The following is a 19,420-nucleotide window of genomic DNA, read 5'->3' on the forward strand; positions in this document are numbered from 1 at the left end:
GAGACCAGCCCCCCCACATGCCTGTGGGGCGGGAGTGATATTTATGCACAGCTCAGACCCGGGCCTCATTCCAACCTCTGACCAGCAGCTGGGAGAAGAGAGCACTGAGACAGACCCCCCCCCACCCCCCCCGAGGGATAACAGTGCCGTCCTAAGCCACATTACCTGCTCCTCCAGCCCACAGGGAGGCCAGGTGCAAAAAGCCAGCAAGGCCTGGCCTGACACCCAGCAGAGGAGTTCAGAGCCCAGCCAGCTCCCCGAACGGCGCCCACCCCAGTGCGAATGAAAGGATCCCACCCCTCACAGAACCACCGCTGACATTACGGGGCTCACCCAGGGACCCAGCTGAGAAAAGAACCCAGGAGTCCTGCCTCATAATTCCCCTCTGCCTGCTAGGTTTCAGAGCATCACGCTCCTCAGCTACTGGACAGCTGGCCTTCCCTTCATCGGCTCGAGCATGGGGCGCTGGCCCCGTTGCCCTCTTGGGGTTTGCCCTCGCAAGCTCTCTGTGCCCCGCCTGCCCGCTGTGGGGCCGGCGATGCTGGTGGTTTTGTTTCTAACAGACGCGCATGCTGGACCACGCTCCTGGCGAGGCATCCGCCCGCCCAGCGGCAGGGCCGTCCAGCCCCGGCAGCCGCGAGCCGAGGAGAGCGTGTCCGGTGCACGGCCCCGCTGGTCCAGGGACACGCGAAGGAGACGGGGCCGTAGGAGCCTGAGCTCGCACCTGATACAAACTACTGCGAACGCCAGCAGTACCCAACTCCCACTCTCAGACAGCGGGCACAGGCTGCCCCCACCACGCAGGGCACCCCCCCAAGTACAGCCGCACCCACTGCTGCAGGGACATGACATCCCTCGGCTCGGGCCCCTCTGCCACCGGTCAGGGCCCCTCACCTGGCCCCCCTGTCCAGGCTCTGCCATTGCACAGGGGCTGACGGCTCAGAACCCCAACTCCTCCAGGGCAGGCCTGGCCCAGGGAATCTGCCTTCGACACCAGAGGCCCTGGCTGGCCTATCCCCCCAGAGGCTCTGCCTCTCCACTACCCACACGGCCCCAGTCCCTCACAGTACACCCCCAGGGCAGGGCCGTCCCGTCCATCACCCCCAGCCACCACTGAGCCCTCGGGCCTGAGCCTTCCCGCACTGGCACATGCCCGCCCCACAGAGCGGGCACCACACGCTCTGTGGATCCCAGTCCAGGAGCCCTATGGTGCACAGACCGCAGTGGCCTTTCAGTTCATTAGCCTCCCCTCCCGCACACCCTGTCCTCAGACCCCCGGCAGAGCCGAGCTCCATCCCCCCAGGCATCGACTCCTGCCCAGACCGGCAATGCCCAGGCAGCCCCCCTCCAACCACTGACCCCCGCCCCCGGCCAGGCAGGGCTCAGCTCCCCCCCACCAGCCTCTCTCCCCTAAACAGGGTCTGTGTGCACTCCTCGGCTGGGATACAGACCCCTCTGCAGGGAGCCCAGGACATTGGGGTCCTGATGGGTGGGGTGCTGGGATTCTCCCCCATTCCTTGGGGCAGGCCGGGTGGGATTTCATGGCAAGGCCAGCGCAGCTTGTGGCCCAACAGGCAGAGGCAGGAACCCCATCTCCCCCGGCGTGCTCGGCCCATCCAGAGGCATTAAACCCCTGGCTTGTCCAGCTCCTGGCGCGGCAGTGATGGGGGGGGGGGGGAGCCTGCTCTGGCCCAACCCTGGGGGCACGCAGACGCTTCGGCCCCTTATCTGGATGGGAGCGTTTGTAGCTGGGGGTCACGGCATCCCCTTTTCCCTGCAGCGCCCCCCGGTGAGGAACAGCCCTCCTCCAGCAGGGGAATTGGATTGTGGGAGCCTGGGCACCAGACCCAGAGGGGGCCCCCCCAGACTCAGCCCCCACCCCGATCACTGCTCTACAATAACTACGGAAAGGAAAAGAGCTGGTTACTTACATGGCAGAAACGTAAAGCTACGGGCGGAGGCATGAGCAGGAAAGAGAGAGAAGGTTACAACGTGTTCCAGAGAGATGGGACCCTCTGCCCGCCCCCCGGCCAGCAGGGAGCCACCCCTTCCCCCCACTGCTGGGCACTGCAGCTGCTCAGATTGCAACACCGCCAAGAGCACAGCCTGGCCGGCCGCCCTCCCACCAGCACCAGCAACGCGGCCCTAGCACGCCGAACGGGGCCCCCGGCACCAGCAGCGCGGCCCTACCCGGCCCAACGGGACCCCCGGCACCAGCAGCGCGGCCCTACCCGGCCCAACGGGACCCCCGGCACCAGCAGCGCGGCCCTACCCGGCCCAACGGGACCCCCGGCACCAGCAGCGCGGCCCTACCCGGCCCAACGGGGCCCCGGCACCAGCAGCGCGGCCCTACCCGGCCCAACGGGGCCCCGGCACCAGCAGCGCGGCCCTACCCGGCCCAACGGGGCCCCGGCACCAGCAGCGCGGCCCTACCCGGCCCAACGGGGCCCCGGCACCAGCAGCGCGGCCCTACCCGGCCCAACGGGGCCCCGGCACCAGCAGCGCGGCCCTACCCGGCCCAACGGGACCCCCGGCACCAGCAGCGCGGCCCTACCCGGCCCAACGGGACCCCCGGCACCAGCAGCGCGGCCCTACCCGGCCCAACGGGGCCCCGGCACCAGCAGCGCGGCCCTACCCGGCCCAACGGGGCCCCGGCACCAGCAGCGCGGCCCTATCCGGCCCAACGGGCCCCCCAACACCAGCAGCGCGGCCCTACCCGGCCCAACGGGGCCCCGGCACCAGCAGCGCGGCTCTACCCGGCCCAATGGGCTCCCGGCACCAGCAGCGCGGCCCTAGCTAGCCGAATTGGGCCCCCGGCACCAGCTGCGTGGCCCTACCCAGCCGAACGGAGCCCCCGGCACCAGCAGCGTGGCCCTAGCAAGCTGAATGGGGCCCCCGGCACCAGCAGCGTGGCCCTACCCAGCCCAACGGGGTCCCCGGCAACAGCAGCATGGCACTACCTGGCCCAATGGGCCCTGGGCCCTGCCGCTAAGCACCCACCACCACCACCAGCCAGCCCAGCCCTGAATGGGTCCCTGCCTCCCAGTCACTGGGGGCCCATGAGCCTTTGTCCATGAGGATCCCACTCACGGGGGACGCTCGCCTCACACATGAGGTCCACTGGGGCCATGTGAGTGCCCTGCAGACCCTCCCCCACCACCACCGTACAGCCAGAGCAGCCTAGAGCACCCCGCAGTCCCCTCCTGATCCCCGATCCCAGCAGAGAGGGACTGGAAGGCAGGGCCCGCACGGACAGCACGTCTCAGAGAACCACAGTCACTGTTCTCGTCACGCCTGCCCACCTGGATCCCATTATGGTGACCAGCTGGTAGGTCCCAGCTCTCCTGAAAGTGGCCCCTGATCCCCGCAGCCGGCGCGCAGGGCCTGGGAAAGGCACATGCTGCGTGCCGCGTGGCTGCCCTGCCCCGCGCAGGGATCTCTCACGCCTGCCGAAGCTGCCTGGCCTCTCGCAGCGCGAGCCCCGACGCTGGAGGGAAGGTGACCCCTGCATGCTGGTAACAAACTGCATGGCACAGAGTGAGCCACTTGGCTGTCTCCGGGAGGGGGCGCCGGAGCTTTTCACAGCTGCCCCCGGTGCCGAAAAGAAATGGGGGGATTTCCGGAATGGCTTTGGCCCAAGTGATTAACAAGGGCTCTGCAAACCCCGTGGCGCGTGGAGCTTGGTTTGGGGAGGTGTAACGGTGCGGACTCACCACCATGGGCGCCTCCTGCTGGTTACTCCAGGAATTAGCTCAGTGCAGCTCCGGCGCGCCCCTTGTGAGTGGTGTCTTGCCTGTTGTCTGCTCTACTCTGCTGTTTCGGACCTGTGTTGCTCCCCTGGCTCGGCGGTGTCCTCTTCAGGACACTGCCCTCCGGCAGCGCCCACTACTTCTTTCTCACCCCCCTTCTGGGGGTCACGGCAGTCCTGTGGCTTGCACCCGCCGCAAGGACCCACCACAACCCAAAGTCTAGCCCCTCACTTCAAGGGCAAGTTGCAGTCTGTATCAGCCACTCTCCTCTGCGGCCAGGTGCAGTGCAAGGTGGGGGACCCAGGCCCACCCGCAACTCTGGGTCCCGACCCAGGCACCCTCTAGTGGCAGCTTCTCTGCCCTCCTTCTCTCTCCTTGTCTGCCTATCATCCCTGGGCCACTTCCCCTTGGCCCTTGCACCTTCTTGGCCCTCTCTGGCAGGGGCCTGCAGCCTAGCAGGTAACAGGCCAGAGCTCCCCCTAGACCCCCTGAGCCTGCCCAGCACTGCTCTGTCCCTGGTGCTACCCCTGGGAGCCCGTCCTCCTCCCTGCTTATCAGGGAGAAACTCCGCTCTGCTGGGCTGGGCCACTCCTTAGATCTGGGCTGTCTCCAGTCTGGCTCCTAACAAGCCTCGCCCTAATTAGCTGCAGGTTTCCACAGCCTCCCTGGCTGCTTTTGCCCCACTCCAGGAGAAAATGGGTTAAAGTGGGCCAGAGAGGCTGCGCAGATGGGCAGCCCATCAGAAAGGGCCTGTGGGCAGCCCGTCAGGGCCAGGCTGAGCACTATATAAAGGCTGCAGCAGAGCGGAGAGGGCAGTCTCCCCCTGACCGGGAAGGGAGGAGGGCTGGCTCTTGGGAGTAGGAGCGGCACCCTGGACCGAGCAGTGCTGGGCAGGGTAGAGGGCAGTGGGGGCTCTGGCTGACCCTGCCAGACTGCAGGCTTTGAAACAAGGGCTGAGTGGGTGCTAGGGCTATGGGGAAGTGGCCCAGGGAAGGCAGGCAGCGATGGGGAGTGGAGGAAAGCAGCCAGCAGCTGCCACTCAAGGGTCCCTGGGCTGGGGCCCAGAGTAGTGGGCAGGGCTGCGTCCCGGTCCCCCCCTTGCACTGCACCTTGCCACTAGAGAGCATGGCCCACAGACGGCACCTCGTCCCTGAGGCAAGAAACTAGACTTTAGGCTGGCAGGTGGCCATGAAGGCAGGTGTGGACTAGCACTGCTGATATACCCCCAGAAAGGGGGAGAATGGAGTAAATGGCACTGCTGGAGGGCACTGTCCTGAAGAGGACACCGTGGTCCAGAGAGCGACGCGTGTCCCGGTGGTGGAGACAACACAGATAAGCAGACAACGAGCGAGACACCAGCCAGCAGGAGGCACTCCAAGGCTGGAATGAGCTAATTCCCAGAGCAACCAGCAGGAGGCGCTGCGGTGGTGAGTCTTGACCCCGTTACCAGGTCAATCGCTCGGTTCCAATGAAAAGACCTCCTGGGTGAGGTCTCGGCCCCACCTTATCCCTGAGACGCAGCGTGTGCTGGGACCCAGCTAACGGCTGGCGCAGGCAATAGCCACCGGGAAGATGTTTTACCGAGTGGGAGGGTAAAGAAAGCACTTGGCTCAGGGCTCAGAGGGGAGGTTCCACACGGCCCAAGGAGCACAGGGCTCACAAATCGGGGACCAAGCCTGGGCCAGTCCTTTCAGAGAGTCTGAGCCAGTGGGCTCGGGGAACGCTGTATGGGCCCACACTGGACGATGGGAGGTTGTCAGCAGCAAAGCGGACCCCACGTTGAGGCTGGATAGCTGGAGTTGACGGATGGCATGTGAAATCTTGGGAAGGCGGGGATGGGAGGGGTCCTGATGGGTGAAACCCGGCTGTCAAGCCCAGATGCAAAATCTTTGCCACTTTGATCTCGCAGGGGGACTCCTGCCTGTGTGTAGATGTCTTGTATGGCTCTGCGACGAAGTGGGAACGTTCTTAATGTTTTCTCTGAATACTGTGTGGATACCTCAGTTTCCCCTATGCAGTTCTTAAGTATCCAGGCGGTGGGATAAGGGTGTGTGATTGTGGAAGAGCCCTAAGGGGCCAGTGTGATGTGAAGAACGGCCGACACCCTGTCTCCTGGCAAGTGATGGCCTGGGCCCCTCCCCTGCAAAGGTGCCAACTGAAGGTGTTGGAGAACAAAGAGATCAGGTGGCCTCCTGGCCCGGAAAAAGACAAAGGCCAGAGGAGGGGCTGGAGAATTTCAGTTTGGAGCTGGCTGGGGAAATGGGGAGAGACTCAGATGGGGATCTGGCCTCCTGACTCCCAAGATGGACCTCACTGAGGGGCCTGTTCTCTGTACCTACAAGCTCTGTTTTAGACCATGTTCCTGTCGTCTAATAAACCTTTCGTTTTACTGGCTGGCTAAGAGTCACGTCTGACTGCGAAGTTGTGGGGCAGGACCCTCTGGCTTCCCCAGGACCCTGCCTGGGCGGACTCGCTGTGGGAAGCACACAGTGTGGACAGGGATGCTGAATGCCCCGAGGTCAGCCCCAGGAAGGCCGAAGTTGTGTAAGCTTCTTGCCCTGGGGAGAGGGCTTCCACAGAGTCCTGCCTGGCTTCGTAGGGAGCAGTTCCAGAGCATCGCCCAGGGACTCGGTGACAGGCTCTCTAGAGCCACCCCTGGCTGCAGTGCTCAGCCAGCTTCCATGTCATCCGCTGTACCATCGCTGGGGCTGGATGAGGGATTCCGGTACGAAACTGTGGAAAAACCTGAGTGTCTCTGGATTAAGTTTAGAAGTGTGTGCAACAAGAGTGATGTCATGGTGGGAGTCTGCTATAGACCACCGGACCAGGGGGATGAGGTGGATGAGGCTTTCTTCCGGCAACTCACGGAAGCTACTAGATCGCATGCCCTGATTCTCATGGGTGACTTTAATTTTCCTGATATCTGCTGGGAGAGCAATACAGCGGTGCATAGACAATCCAGGAAGTTTTTGGAAAGCGTAGGGGACAATTTCCTGGTGCAAGTGCTAGGGGAGCCAACTAGGGGGAGCGCTTTTCTTGACCTGCTGCTCACAAACCGGGTAGAATTAGTGGGGGAAGCAAAAGTGGATGGGAATCTGGGAGGCAGTGACCATGAGTTGGTTGAGTTCAGGATCCTGACGCAGGGAAGAAAGGTAAGCAGCAGGATACGGACCCTGGACTTCAGGAAAGCAGACTTTGACTCCCTCAGGGAACAGATGGCCAGGATCCCCTGGGGGACTAACATGAAAGGGAAGGGAGTCCAGGAGAGCTGGCTGTATTTCAAGGAATCCCTGTTGAGGTTACAGGGACAAACCATCCCGATGAGTCGAAAGAATAGTAAATATGGCAGGCGACCAGCTTGGCTTAATGGTGAAATCCTAGCGGATCTTAAACATAAAAAAGAAGCTTACAAGAAGTGGAAGGTTGGACATATGACCAGGGAAGAGTATAAAAATATTGCTCGGGCATGTAGGAAAGATATCAGGAGGGCCAAATCGCACCTGGAGCTGCAGCTAGCAAGAGATGTCAAGAGTAACAAGAAGGGTTTCTTCAGGTATGTTGGCAACAAGAAGAAAGCCAAGGAAAGTGTGGGCCCCTTACTGAATGAGGGAGGCAAGCTAGTGACAGAGGATGTGGAAAAAGCTAATGTACTCAATGCTTTTTTTGCCTCTGTTTTCACTAACAAGGTCAGCTCCCAGACTGCTGTGCAGGGCAACACAAAACGGGGAAGAGATGGCCAGCCCTCTGTAGAGATAGAGGTGGTTAGGGACTATTTAGAAAAGCTGGACGTGCACAAGTCCATGGGGCCGGACGAATTGCATCCGAGAGTGCTGAAGGAATTGGCGGCTGTGATTGCAGAGCCCTTGGCCATTATCTTTGAAAACTCGTGGCGAACGGGGGAAGTCCCGGATGACTGGAAAAAGGCTAATGTAGTGCCCATCTTTAAAAAAGGGAAGAAGGAGGATCCTGGGAACTACAGGCCGGTCAGCCTCACCTCAGTCCCTGGAAAAATCATGGAGCAGGTCCTCAAAGAATCAATCCTGAAGCACTTAGAGGAGAGGAAAGTGATCAGGAACAGTCAGCATGGATTCACCAAGGGAAGGTCATGCCTGACTAATCTAATCGCCTTTTATGATGAGATTACTGGTTCTGTGGATGAAGGGAAAGCAGTGGATGTATTGTTTCTTGACTTTAGCAAAGCTTTTGACACGGTCTCCCACAGCATTCTTGTCAGCAAGTTAAGGAAGTATGGGCTGGATGAATGCACTATAAGGTGGGTAGAAAGCTGGCTAGATTGTCGGGCTCAACGGGTAGTGATCAATGGCTCCATGTCTAGTTGGCAGCCGGTGTCAAGTGGAGTGCCCCAGGGGTCGGTCCTGGGGCCCGTTTTGTTCAATATCTTCATAAATGATCTGGAGGATGGTGTGGATTGCACTCTCATCAAATTTGCGGATGATACTAAACTGGGAGGAGTGGTAGATACGCTGGAGGGGAGGGATAGGATACAGAAGGACCTAGACAAATTGGAGGATTGGGCCAAAAGAAATCTAATGAGGTTCAATAAGGATAAGTGCAGGGTCCTGCACTTAGGATGGAAGAATCCAATGCACCGCTACAGACTAGGGACCGAATGGCTCGGCAGCAGTTCTGCGGAAAAGGACCTAGGGGTGACAGTGGACGAGAAGCTGGATATGAGTCAGCAGTGTGCCCTTGTTGCCAAGAAGGCCAATGGCATTTTGGGATGTATAAGTAGGGGCATAGCGAGCAGATCAAGGGACGTGATCGTTCCCCTCTATTCGACACTGGTGAGGCCTCATCTGGAGTACTGTGTCCAGTTTTGGGCCCCACACTACAGGAAGGATGTGGATAAATTGGAAAGAGTACAACGAAGGGCAACAAAAATGATTAGGGGTCTAGAGCACATGACTTATGAGGAGAGGCTGAGGGAGCTGGGATTGTTTAGTCTGCAGAAGAGAAGAATGAGGGGGGATTTGATAGCTGCTTTCAACTACCTGAAAGGGGGTTTCAAAGAGGATGGCTCTAGACTGTTCTCAATGGTAGCAGATGACAGAACGAGGAGTAATGGTCTCAAGTTGCAATGGGGGAGGTTTAGATTGGATATTAGGAAAAACTTTTTCACTAAGAGGGTGGTGAAACACTGGAATGCGTTACCTAGGGAGGTGGTAGAATCTCCTTCCTTAGAGGTTTTTAAGGTCAGGCTTGACAAAGCCCTGGCTGGGATGATTTAACTGGGACTTGGTCCTGCTTTGAGCAGGGGGTTGGACTAGATGACCTTCTGGGGTCCCTTCCAACCCTGATATTCTATGATTCTATGATTTGCCCCTGGTTCTGAGGGACTGGCGACAGGTCAGCGTCTGTACAGACGGGTGCAGCCGCAGGAGGTCTGTTAGCCTCTTACTGGGCCAGCCAGCATCAGCTATGGAGCGACTGCATCCGGCCTCGTCTTCCTTACAACCCTGGGTATTGGGTTGGGGAGGCACAGAGGGCACGGGGCAGGCTTCCTGGAGGGACCCTGGGCTGGTGCTCTGGGGCATCTGTTGTTCCTGTTGGGGGTGAGCAGGTCTGTCGCCCCGTCTGTCGAATGCAGGTCTGAGAATGCAGTGTTTCAGTGACCACACACTTTGGCTCAGTGCTGTCTGCCCAGATTGCGATATGCTCCTGGGAGGAGGAGAGCCATGCCATTTATTCCACGCGGCGGCTGACCGAGCGGGGCACCGTGGTTCCTTTCAGCACTGTAGGAATGCTCTGCAGCCAGGGCGATCGCCCCGAATTCCAGCCCGTTGACCTGGGGGTCAGGACTCTTTCTGGGCTTCTGCAATCATGCCCCTTCGGAGGAGCGCCTGCTTCCCTCTGCAGGCTGCCTAGGGGTTCGGCCAGCCGTCAGGCCCAGGAGGTGAGTGTCCACAGGATGCTCAGCCATCCTGGAGAGAGAGTGGGGTGACCTCTGGCAAGCAGAATCACATCTGTGCTTGGTGCCACGTGACCCAACACTCTGAGACAGGGTTTTTCTGTCCGATCATGGACATATTCATCTGGGCCCGAGCCTCTGTGCGTTCTGTGGGCCGGGCAGGACCGAGTGGGCGACCTGCCATCCCATGCTCAGTCATGACTCAGTTTCTTTGGTCTCTCCGTTCTGGGAAAGAGGAGCCCTTACATCGGAGTGCAGGCGGTCCTGGGCTCCAGTGCCAAGCTCCCAGCTGCTGCCAAACTGTTTGGAGGCCACGGGCGGCTGGCTGAAGGGGCTGCAGACACTTTCTGGGTACCAACAATAGGAGCCTCCAGCAAAGAGTCCCTACTTACAGGGCACGGGAGGAGTGGGAGCTCAAGGAGGAGAGTCCCTTTGGGGGGCCAGAGAATCTCTTTCCAACTGGACGCTCCCCTCATAGCTCACTCCAGCAGGGAGAGTGTTAGACGAGCATCCCTGGACGGGCGGGTTCTGGCGGAGAATGACCAGCAGCCTAGGACACGGCTCCCACCAAAGGAAGAGATCCCGGCTGGGCCCAATATGTAATGGAGTGAGTTCATCGCTCGGTGGGAAGCCGGAGAACTTGGTTTGGCCACTCGGTCAGAAGGTGCCTTCGGCACCAGGAATCGTCAGGGGAAGGAAATGAAACAAGTAAAGGAGCTGGCAGCAAAGTGTTCCTCAGCTAACCCCCCCGGCAATTACTGCAGAGCCTCTACTAGCAGCTGACCGGGGCAGAAACCTCTCCAGGTGACAGCAGGCCCGGGGCAGAAGTGCCGGGAGGAACCATTCAAGGCTGTAAGTGCACCCTGGGTACCTGACTGCTTGCTTTGAGAGATCAGCATCTCTCCTTTGCCACCAACTCCCTCCGTCTGGTCACGCCTGTGCAGCTGACCAGTGGACACGGCTGCAGGGCGCCGGGGGTGGGAGGTGCCGCAGGGCGCCATCTCGCTGTCATGGAGGGTCAGAGGGGGATGAGGGACGGCCACGGCTGCTCTGCCCTCGGGGGGGGGTGCAGGAGCAGCCCCATGGACCCTGCCAGCCCAAGATCCTGATTTGTGCCCGAGGCGCCGGAGATGGGACCCACGCAGACAATGGGACCCACGCAGCGTTCCCCCAGCCGCCCCATGCGAGCGCCAGCAGCCCCCAGGCAGGGAGCCCGGCCCAGCGAGCCTGCAGTCTGCCCGGGAAGAGGGGGGGACAGCGCAGGCAGGTTAACCCCAGCAGAGGCAGGGGAGCCGGTGCCATGGGCTCTAATCCCCCCAGGCAGGGCAGGGGCTGAATTCGAGTCTCAGCCAATGAGCGAGGAATGGGAAGATAGGCAGGCCAGCCAGCCAACCAGCACGGTTAGCTACGTGACAGCACAAGCCCCGCCTCACCCAAGCACAAGACGATCCTCTGCGGCACTAGGGAGTAAGGGCAAATGTGCGGATGCCAAGCTCCGGGCAGGGGCATCCTGGTACCTCCCTGCTGGGAGGGGCCTGGGGAGACGGGCCCAGCTGCCCTGAGGTGTAACCCCCCCGCCCCCGAAGGCTGGAAGCTGCTGACAGCCCAGCCATGGGCATGTCCCTGGTTATCTGGGGACGCTCCCACAGTCATCCGGGTGCAACAGACCATGCCCTGAAGGACCCGAGTGGATTCTCTACCCTGCTCCATCACAGCGCTAGCCTGTCCGCACACTGGGCTCGAGGGCTAATCTGGGCCATGAATCCAGCCCGTCTCCCAGCCCACACACTCCAGTCACAGCCACGCTCTCAGGCCCGGATGCCGCTGGCGTCGTTACAAGCCTGAGTTACCGAAGGGAGAACGTGGGAGAGGAAAATGGAGCTCTCAGCTGGGAGAGCCTGGAAAGCGAAGGGAAAATCCCATAATCAGCCAGCCACGCGCCAGCCAGGCTGAGCGCGTGTCTCAGAAGCCACAGCGTTCGCTGAAGGGCCCGTCTCCTGAACCGATATTTACACTCGTCAATGCACCCTTTTGCCTAGGGCTCGCCTGCATCTGAAGATCCCTCCGACAAAGCCAGCAGTGTCGGTTTTGGCAATGGGACATTGCTCCTCCACAGACCCCGCCTGGACGCTAGGCTGGACTCACACCCAGACCCCAGCCGTGGGTCCCGCTGCTGCTCCCCCCACGTCCCAGCTGTGCCCACGCAGACTTTACCAAGTGAAACTAAACGCTCCTCCTGCCCAGAACGAATCGAAGGCTGCAGCCTTCCCACGGGCCAACAGATGAAAGACGCTGGCGTTTCCAGGCCATGCCCCGTATCTCCCGGATACGTTGCCGATTCGCCCCCCACGCCCCAGGAGCACTCGGCGCAGGGCTGAGATCACGCGGCTGGCCTCGCAGGCTGAGCAAAGTCAGGGTAAAACATTGGGTCTCTATGGTGCTCACTCCGTGCGGCCTGACCTGGGAGCTGTCTGTTGGCAGCACATTAACCGGGGGGGGCTGGCACGTGAGCACACGCAGCCTCTGGGTCAGCAACGGCCTCCAGAGCCTGAGTGCCCAGGCGCTGCCCTCAGGGGCCGGGCTCAAGGCAGAGCTCTGCCTGCCGGGAACTGCAGGTTGCACCCTCAGTATTCAGGGTGGATGGCCACAGGCCGTTCACGATGGCTCTGGCAAGTGGCTCTTACCCGCCAAAGCCATCTGGTCAATTTAGACTAAACTCTTTCGGGCAGAGACCCTCTGCTACCCCGAATTCATGGAGCGCCCAGCACAAGGGGGCCTGAGCTCAGCTGGTCCTTAGGCACTACTGGAATAAACACGAGTAATAACAGGCGATGCCGTGACAGCTCCAAGCGTCCTACCTACGATACACAGTCCCTCGGGCAGGGGGTTGCTAACCCAACCCCCTGGGGTCCCACGGGTGCTCAGACAGAGATCACACCCCGGGGCAGACGCCGGAGCAAGGAGCCAAACGTCGCCCTGCTGTGAAGGGGAGAACAGGTGAGCATTTGGGATCCGCTCCCTTGCGGACAGCGCAGGGGGCTGTCAGAGACACACATTGCTCCGCAACAGTGCCCAGCATTGCACGTGAGCGGCTATTCGCCCAGCCCCAGGATGGGCCAGGCCTGGCCTCTGAGGGGTCAGTGACATGTGGAGAAGCTCTCTTGCTCTCACTCCTCCTTGCCAGCAGGACACTGCTACCAGCCTCTGCCCTCACCTCTCGCCTGTCAGAACAGACCCCAGCGCGGAGTCAGCTGCTGCCAGCACAGTGGGTGCCCAGTGGAGACGGGGTCTGGAGACTGATGATGCCAGGGTCGTGCCCAGCTAGCAAGGGGTGGCAGGTCAGCATGGGCATGGGGTGGCAGGCACAGCCTGCTGTGACACACTGACTGGCTGCCATCCCCGAGCTGTGTCACCGGAGGGGCTCGGCGCCGGAATACTGGACGTGCAGCGCTCTCCATCCCCGGGCCTCGTGGAGCGAGGCTGCAGGCAGCCCTTCTCCACCAGGCGAGCTGCATTCCCAGCGCACCATGTGGAGCGAGCACAGAGGTGGCAGCGGCTCTCCGAGGAGGGTCCCTGCCTGCCCCAGTGACAATCCTGCTGCCCACCCAGAGCAGGGAGCGGGCACAGGGAGCTCCACAGATCCACCCTGGCCCTCCCCACCCCCAGAGAAATCCTCGGCTGCCCCCCAAATGGGAGGAGAACATTTGGGATTTCCAGCAGGGAACCCGGCTCCAGGCATCTGTTCAACCACCGGCCATCCTGCTGACCCATCCTTTCCACTCTGCCTGTTTCCATCTGGTGTCTCTTGTCTCACACGGAGATGCTGAGCTCTGTGGGACTAGGAGCACCCTCCCATTGTGTGTTTGTACAGCACCTAGCGCCCGGGGGGCTGGTCCACGAGTAGGGCACCTTGGCGCTACCACAGCGCACCCAATGCCAGATTGGCATGGCAGTAGAGGAGGAGCAGCAGAGGGTGGGAAGAGAAGGATCCTGGTCGACACACGGCGAAGGGGGCAGAGGGTGGCAGGAACCTTTGGGATGGTCACTACTGCCTGTGCACAGTGGGGAGCCGGGCACTAATGGGGGACACTGAGCTGGCTGCCCGTGGGGCTGCAGGGTCACAGGAGGGCCCCTGCCTGCACCAAGCCCTCCAGCCAGTCAGGAAATGCAGGGACGCCCCCCCGGGCACTGCACCACATTCTGGGTAACCACAGGCTGCCAAGCAGCAGCCAGAGCCGGGGCATGGGCAGGGAAGCAGCAGGACACTTACGAGTGGAGGCCATGAACGCCGCCTTCGATCTGGGCTGACATGGTTCTCTTCTCGAACTTCAGCTCGCCCGAGTACATCATGGAGCTGGCAAGCAGAGACAGCGCGGCTAGGAGTGAGGCAGAGATACCTGCGACCGGCCTGGGGGGCACGCGGGGGACAGGGCAGAGCACGCACAAGAGCACGTCTGCCAGAGCAACCTGCCAGGCCCCATGCCGGCACCCACAGCAACTGGCTTGGCCCAGGCTGCGCCATCCCCACCATGGCAACCTGACCCAGGCCAGCCCACACAGGTGCCACAACAAGACTGCCCAGCTGCGTTGGCCCCGCCACGGTGCCCCGGCCCCAGGCAGTAACTGCGACCCGTCACAGGGATCTAAACCCACCCAGGGCCCCGCTACCAGAGCCCCGGGACTCAGTGACGTAACTGCCCAGCTAACGGGGCCCCGGAGCAGCCCCCACGTGTCACAGGGCCTGGTCAGCCGCCCCTTGGCCTCTCCCGTCCCATGGCACCCCCAGGCGCTGTGGCCGCCATCTGTGTGAGACACCCTCAGCGCGGTCTGGGGGGATGAGCACTCGGGCGGGGAGCTCAGCTGCTTTCCCCAGCTTGACTCCCCACCCCTCAGATGCCACCAGTCCCCCGCTCCCTGGGAGGGGACAGCCCAGGATCTTGCTGGGGCCAGGCAGGGCTGATTTCTCAGAGGCCCCAGCCCCAAGGTGGCCCCAGGCAGGCCCCTCCCAGGACAGCCTGCCTTGGGCCGAGTGAGAACCGCAGCCTGGCCCCTCACCGGAGGATGGAGAGGCTCCTGGCCCCGATGTCCTGGCAGCCGTGCTGAATGCCCGCAATCAGGTATGGGACGAACTTCTGGATGGAGCCCTTGTCCTGGATGGAGCCGGAGACGCCCTGCGCCACCTTCACCTTATCCCCTTCGCTGGGGGGGGAGAACACGGCGGCTGTTACGGGGGGGCCCGCGCCAGCCTCTGCTCCCCAACAGGATCCTGCCTCCAGCCTGCCCACCCCCGCCCCCCAGCTGCCCTACTCCCCCTGGGCCCCACGCCAAGCTGTGCCCAGCGTCTGCCTGGCAGGCTGTGTTCCCGGCTCCCGCCCCAGGCTGGACAGAGGGGTCCATGCCCCTGCCCCACACCTGAAGTATCGCTTCTGGCTGCTGCTGTTCTTCTCCATGGCGTCGAGCGAGCCCATCCCGCGATACTTCTTCAGCCTCACGCCGTCGGAGAAGAAATACTCGCCCGGGGCCTCCGTGGTGGCCGCCAGCAAGGAGCCCATCATCACTGCCCGGGCGCCGGGGAGAGGGGCAGAGAACGGGGGACATTAGCGCCACAGCAGAGACCGGGTCCCCCCCCGGAGCATGCCTGGGCACGACCGCAGCCCCCGAACCCCCAAGGTGCACAACGGTGCCCGGCTGCCCAGCTCCCAAGCCCCCCGCCCCGTGTCTGCCAGGCTCTGACCCCCTGCAGTAATCGCCACATCAGGGCCGAACGTGGCTGTCTGGGGCGCAGGAGCCACCACCTCTTGGGCGTCTGCCTGAAGACTCTGGGGCCAGCACCCCCAGCATGGAGGGGATTCGCCTGTGGAATCCAACAACCCAAGGAACGTGGTATTTCATGCACCCAGCCGTGGCACACCGAAGCCAGCACCGGCCAGGAGGGGAGATTGCCCCCTGCTGAGCCCCTGCCCCACTCCCTCAGGTCAGCACCCCCTAGTGCCACCCGGGGCACTGACTGCAAGGGGACAGCGCCCCGGCGGAGCCATGCACCCCTGGGGACAGGCAGGCTGGCCCCACGGCGACAGTCTCACTCACCCGTAGAGGCTCCTAGAGACAGCGCCTTCACCACATGCCCCACCGTCTGGATGCCGCCATCCGCGATCACAGGCACGCCGAACCTGCGGGCGTACTCCGCCACCTTGTACACGGCCGTGCCCTGGGGCCTACCGCACGCCATCACTGCAGCCAGGAACAGGAGCGTCAGCGCCGGGGCAGGCGTGGGGGGCAACAGGCGGGCTACTGACGCGCCGGGCACCGCGCGGGGCTGGGTTCCTCTGCCGGCCGCGGGCGTCAGCCCCGCCGACAAAGGCCACTGACGCGCCGGGCACTGCACGGGGCTGATTCCTCTGCCGGCCGCAGGCGTCAGCCCCGCCGATGAAGGCCAGGAGCTGCGCGCACAGGGGCCCGGAGGCCTCCAGCAGGGTGGAGGTGGAGGGGAAGGAGACGGTGGGGCGGAGCAGCCCCCAGCCGGCGCGACGCTGGTCCAGGCCCTTCCTGCCCCGCCGGGGGCTGCGAGGCCCCGCGATGCCCGGAGCTCGCCCCTACCTTCCTGCGTGATGCAGATGGAGCCGCAGCCCATGCCCACGCGCAGGCCGTCCACCCCCGCGTCCGTCAGATGCTTCGCTTGCGCCGCTGTCACCACTGGGGATCCAACAGGAGACGGAAGCAAAGACAGCCGTGAAATGCCCCTGGTCGCCAGGGCAGAGCCCAGGGCCCCGGGCCCCGCCTGGCCTGCTCTCAGACCGGGAATCCCAGCCCCTCTCCCCACCCTGCAGCAGCACCCACCAGGGCCTTGGGCTGGCAGACGTGCCCCAGCAACGGCCTCGGCCGGGGAGGAGGGGCAGGGCAGGGCAGGTGCAGGGTGGCGCTGGCGGGCAGCGCCTCGGCCCACCCTCTGCTGGCTCAGGCAGGGCTGCTCCAAGGGGTCTGGGCAGGCAGGGTCTGCTACGGCTCCCGGTCCCCGGTCCCAGTGAGACAGCTGCGATCCCGGCACGGCGAGCACTCGCTCCAGCTCCGCCTTGGCTCAGCAATTGCCACCAGCAGCGTGGTACCCAGCTGCCCAGAACAAATGGGGCAGGGGCTCCCTCAGCTTGAGGGGGGCCCTCGGCACAGGGGCGGGCGGAAGGTCCCTGCTTTCATCAGCCCCGACGACCTGTGGGGCTTGTACATGGTGCAGCCCGCTGGGGATGGGCCCCACACAGCCTATTGCTCCCAGGCGAGCCCTGTCCCGAGAGAGGGTGGTCAGATGTATTCCCCTGCCCCATGCGCAGTCCCAGCCGCTGGAGCCGTGCCAGGGAGCGAGGAGAGCTGGCCCCAGACACGCTGTGCGGGGCACCGGAGCCGTGCCGAGGAGCGAGCAGAGCCAGGCCCAGACGTACCAGGCCCAGACATGCTGCGTGGGGCCTTCCGGCAGTGGTTCCCCACACGCAGCTCCATACAGTCCTTGCTGGAGCAAGGTCATAGAGGTACCACCTGGGTGTCCAGTGCTGTGCCCATTGGAGCCACGGCCCGAGCGCCCTGCCCTGCACCTGCCAGCCAGGGCTGCAGCCCCCAGAGACTCACCATTCCCACCGATCACCTGCAGCTCGGGGTATTTCTGCTTGATGTAATGGATCATGCCGATCTGATACACGGAATTGCCCTGGGAGGAGTCCTGTGAGGGTGGGGACGAGACCACAGTTAGAGCAGGAAGGGAGCAGGAGAAACAGCTCTGGCCCCCCCAGCACCGCTGACTGCAGATGGGCCCAGGGGCCCCTGGGAGCTGGAAGGGCCCTAGGAAGAGAGATCCCCAGCCCTCCTCCCCAGACCCTGCTCCGCCCAGGGGGATCCTGGCTCTTTCCTTGCCCTCCAGCACACACTGGCCTGGCAGCTCTCCGGCAAGCCGCCTGTGACGAAATGAGACTGTTCTTAATGTTTCCTCTGAATAGTGTAGGGGTGCCTCAGTTTCTCCTAGGCACTTCGTAAGTCTTTAGGTTTCCACTGAATGCATCCGATGAAGTGAGCTGTAGCTCATGAAAGCTTATGCTCAAATAAATTTGTTACTCTCTAAGGTGCCACAAGTCCTCCTTTTCCTTTTGCGAATACACGGCTAACGACTAACACAGCTGCTACTCTGAAACTGGATAAGGGGGTGTAATTGTTGCAGAGCAAAGGGCCAGGTACATAAATGGCGACACTCTGTCTCCTGGCACCTGATGGCCTGGGCCCTTCCCCCCTGCAAGGTGAGAGCTAAAGGGTTGGAGAACAAAGGGATCAGGTGCCCTCCTGGCCTGGGAAAGGGACAAAGCCCAGAGGAGGGGGGGCTGGAGGGGGAGGCAGTTGGGGGCTGGCTGGGAACACAGAGTGAAGTGTGGACGTGGTTGTCTGGCTCACTGCCCCCCAAAATGGACCCGGCTGAGGGGTCCTGTTTTCTGCACCTACAAGCTCTGTGTTAGACCATGTTCCTGTCGTCTAATAAACCTTCTGTTTTACGTGGCTGAGAGTCACGTCTGACTGTGGAGTTGGGGGGCAGGACCCTCTGGCTTCCCCAGGACCCCGCCTGGGCGGACTCACTGTGGGAAGTGCACGGAGGGGCAGAGGATGCTGAATGCTCCGGGGTCAGACCCAGGAAGGGGGGAGCCGGGTGAGCTGCGTGTCCTGGGGACAGGCTGCTCCCAGAGATGAGAGTCCCTCAGAGTCCTGCCTGGTTTGGTAGGGAGCAGCTCCAGAGCATCGCCCGGGGACTCTGTGACACTGGTATCCCAGCGAGCATGTGCCTGCAATGGTGCGGGACCGATCCAGCTCCTCAGGCTTGGAGGCTGGCCCCACGTTTGAGATCCCCACACGCACCCTGCTCCAAGCACCAGAAGACAGGGAGTTTAAGAGGTCAGACGGGAGGGAGCAGCTGACCCAGGGTGGCAGACACCAGGCCCACCAGATGATCCAATCTGGGGCGGGGTGGGGGTCATCTGACCCCGGTGGGGAGGTGCCAAGTGTCTGGCTTGGCTGGCAAGGGTCTCAGGGCCTTAACCCTTGCTGTGCTGGGGGTCAGGGAGGCTGCTGGGCCGGGGGCAGGAGGGAGCCCCCTGAGCCCGGTACCCACCAGCACCACCACGTCGACGCCGGCCTGCGTGAGCAGGTCGAGCCGGTACTTGTCGTCCTCGCGGGTGCCAATGGCCGCCCCGCACAGCAGCTGCTTGCGCGAGTCCTTGGAGGCCAGCGGGTAGTCGCGGTTCTTCTTCAGGTCCGTGCGGGCGATGATAGCCACCAGCTCGTCACTGTCGTTCACGATGGGCAGCTTCCCTGGCAGGGGGAGGCCACAGCGGTGAGGGGGCACCTGGCAGAGCCCCACAGCCGCACGCGCAGTGGGGCTGGCTCCACCGTGGGGCCATGGCGAATGGCCCCGCTGCCCCCGGCCCTGTTCCCCAGCTCAGCCCACCCGAGACCTGCACAGAGCAAGCCAGTGCCCGCAACCCGGCTCAGCGCCCCGCCCCGGCAGCCCCCTCCTCGAACTTCAGCTGCTAGTGACGCTGCAACCTCGGCCACACCGCCCTGCCCACCAAGCCGCTCTAAGCATGTGGGGCTGGCCCCCTACGAGCACGAACTGCCCCACATGCCCCAGTCCACCTCCAGCACCCAGGCTCTGCTCAGCAACAGCAGGGCCGGGCCAGATACCACCATCACGGCTCCCTCGAATCCAAGCCCCGGAGAA

General features: G+C 62.7%; 1 protein-coding gene across 10 annotated transcripts in view; it reads right to left on the reverse strand.

Annotated features, from left to right (window-relative positions):
- Window positions 1-19,420, reverse strand: part of IMPDH1 (inosine monophosphate dehydrogenase 1) — a 50,410-nt gene that overhangs the window by 7,466 nt on the left and 23,524 nt on the right. For 3 of the 10 annotated variants that reach the window (XM_043500213.1, XM_043500234.1, XM_043500251.1), the window contains exons 8-15: window positions 18,812-19,011; window positions 17,293-17,383; window positions 16,276-16,383; window positions 15,766-15,909; window positions 15,091-15,235; window positions 14,734-14,877; window positions 13,949-14,032; window positions 1,932-1,948 (exon numbers count right to left, since the gene is read on the reverse strand). In XM_043500213.1, coding sequence (XP_043356148.1) covers window positions 1,932-1,948; window positions 13,949-14,032; window positions 14,734-14,877; window positions 15,091-15,235; window positions 15,766-15,909; window positions 16,276-16,383; window positions 17,293-17,383; window positions 18,812-19,011 — 933 coding nt within the window. Of the gene's footprint in view, window positions 1-1,931; window positions 1,949-13,944; window positions 14,033-14,733; window positions 14,878-15,090; window positions 15,236-15,765; window positions 15,910-16,275; window positions 16,384-17,292; window positions 17,384-18,811; window positions 19,012-19,420 lie in introns of those variants that run through there. The other 7 variants (XM_043500222.1, XM_043500243.1, XM_043500229.1 and 4 more) reach the window with 5 other exon arrangements.

Source organism: Dermochelys coriacea, chromosome 1, assembly GCF_009764565.3.
Source record: "Dermochelys coriacea isolate rDerCor1 chromosome 1, rDerCor1.pri.v4, whole genome shotgun sequence".
NCBI classification, from domain to species: Eukaryota; Metazoa; Chordata; order Testudines; family Dermochelyidae; genus Dermochelys; species Dermochelys coriacea.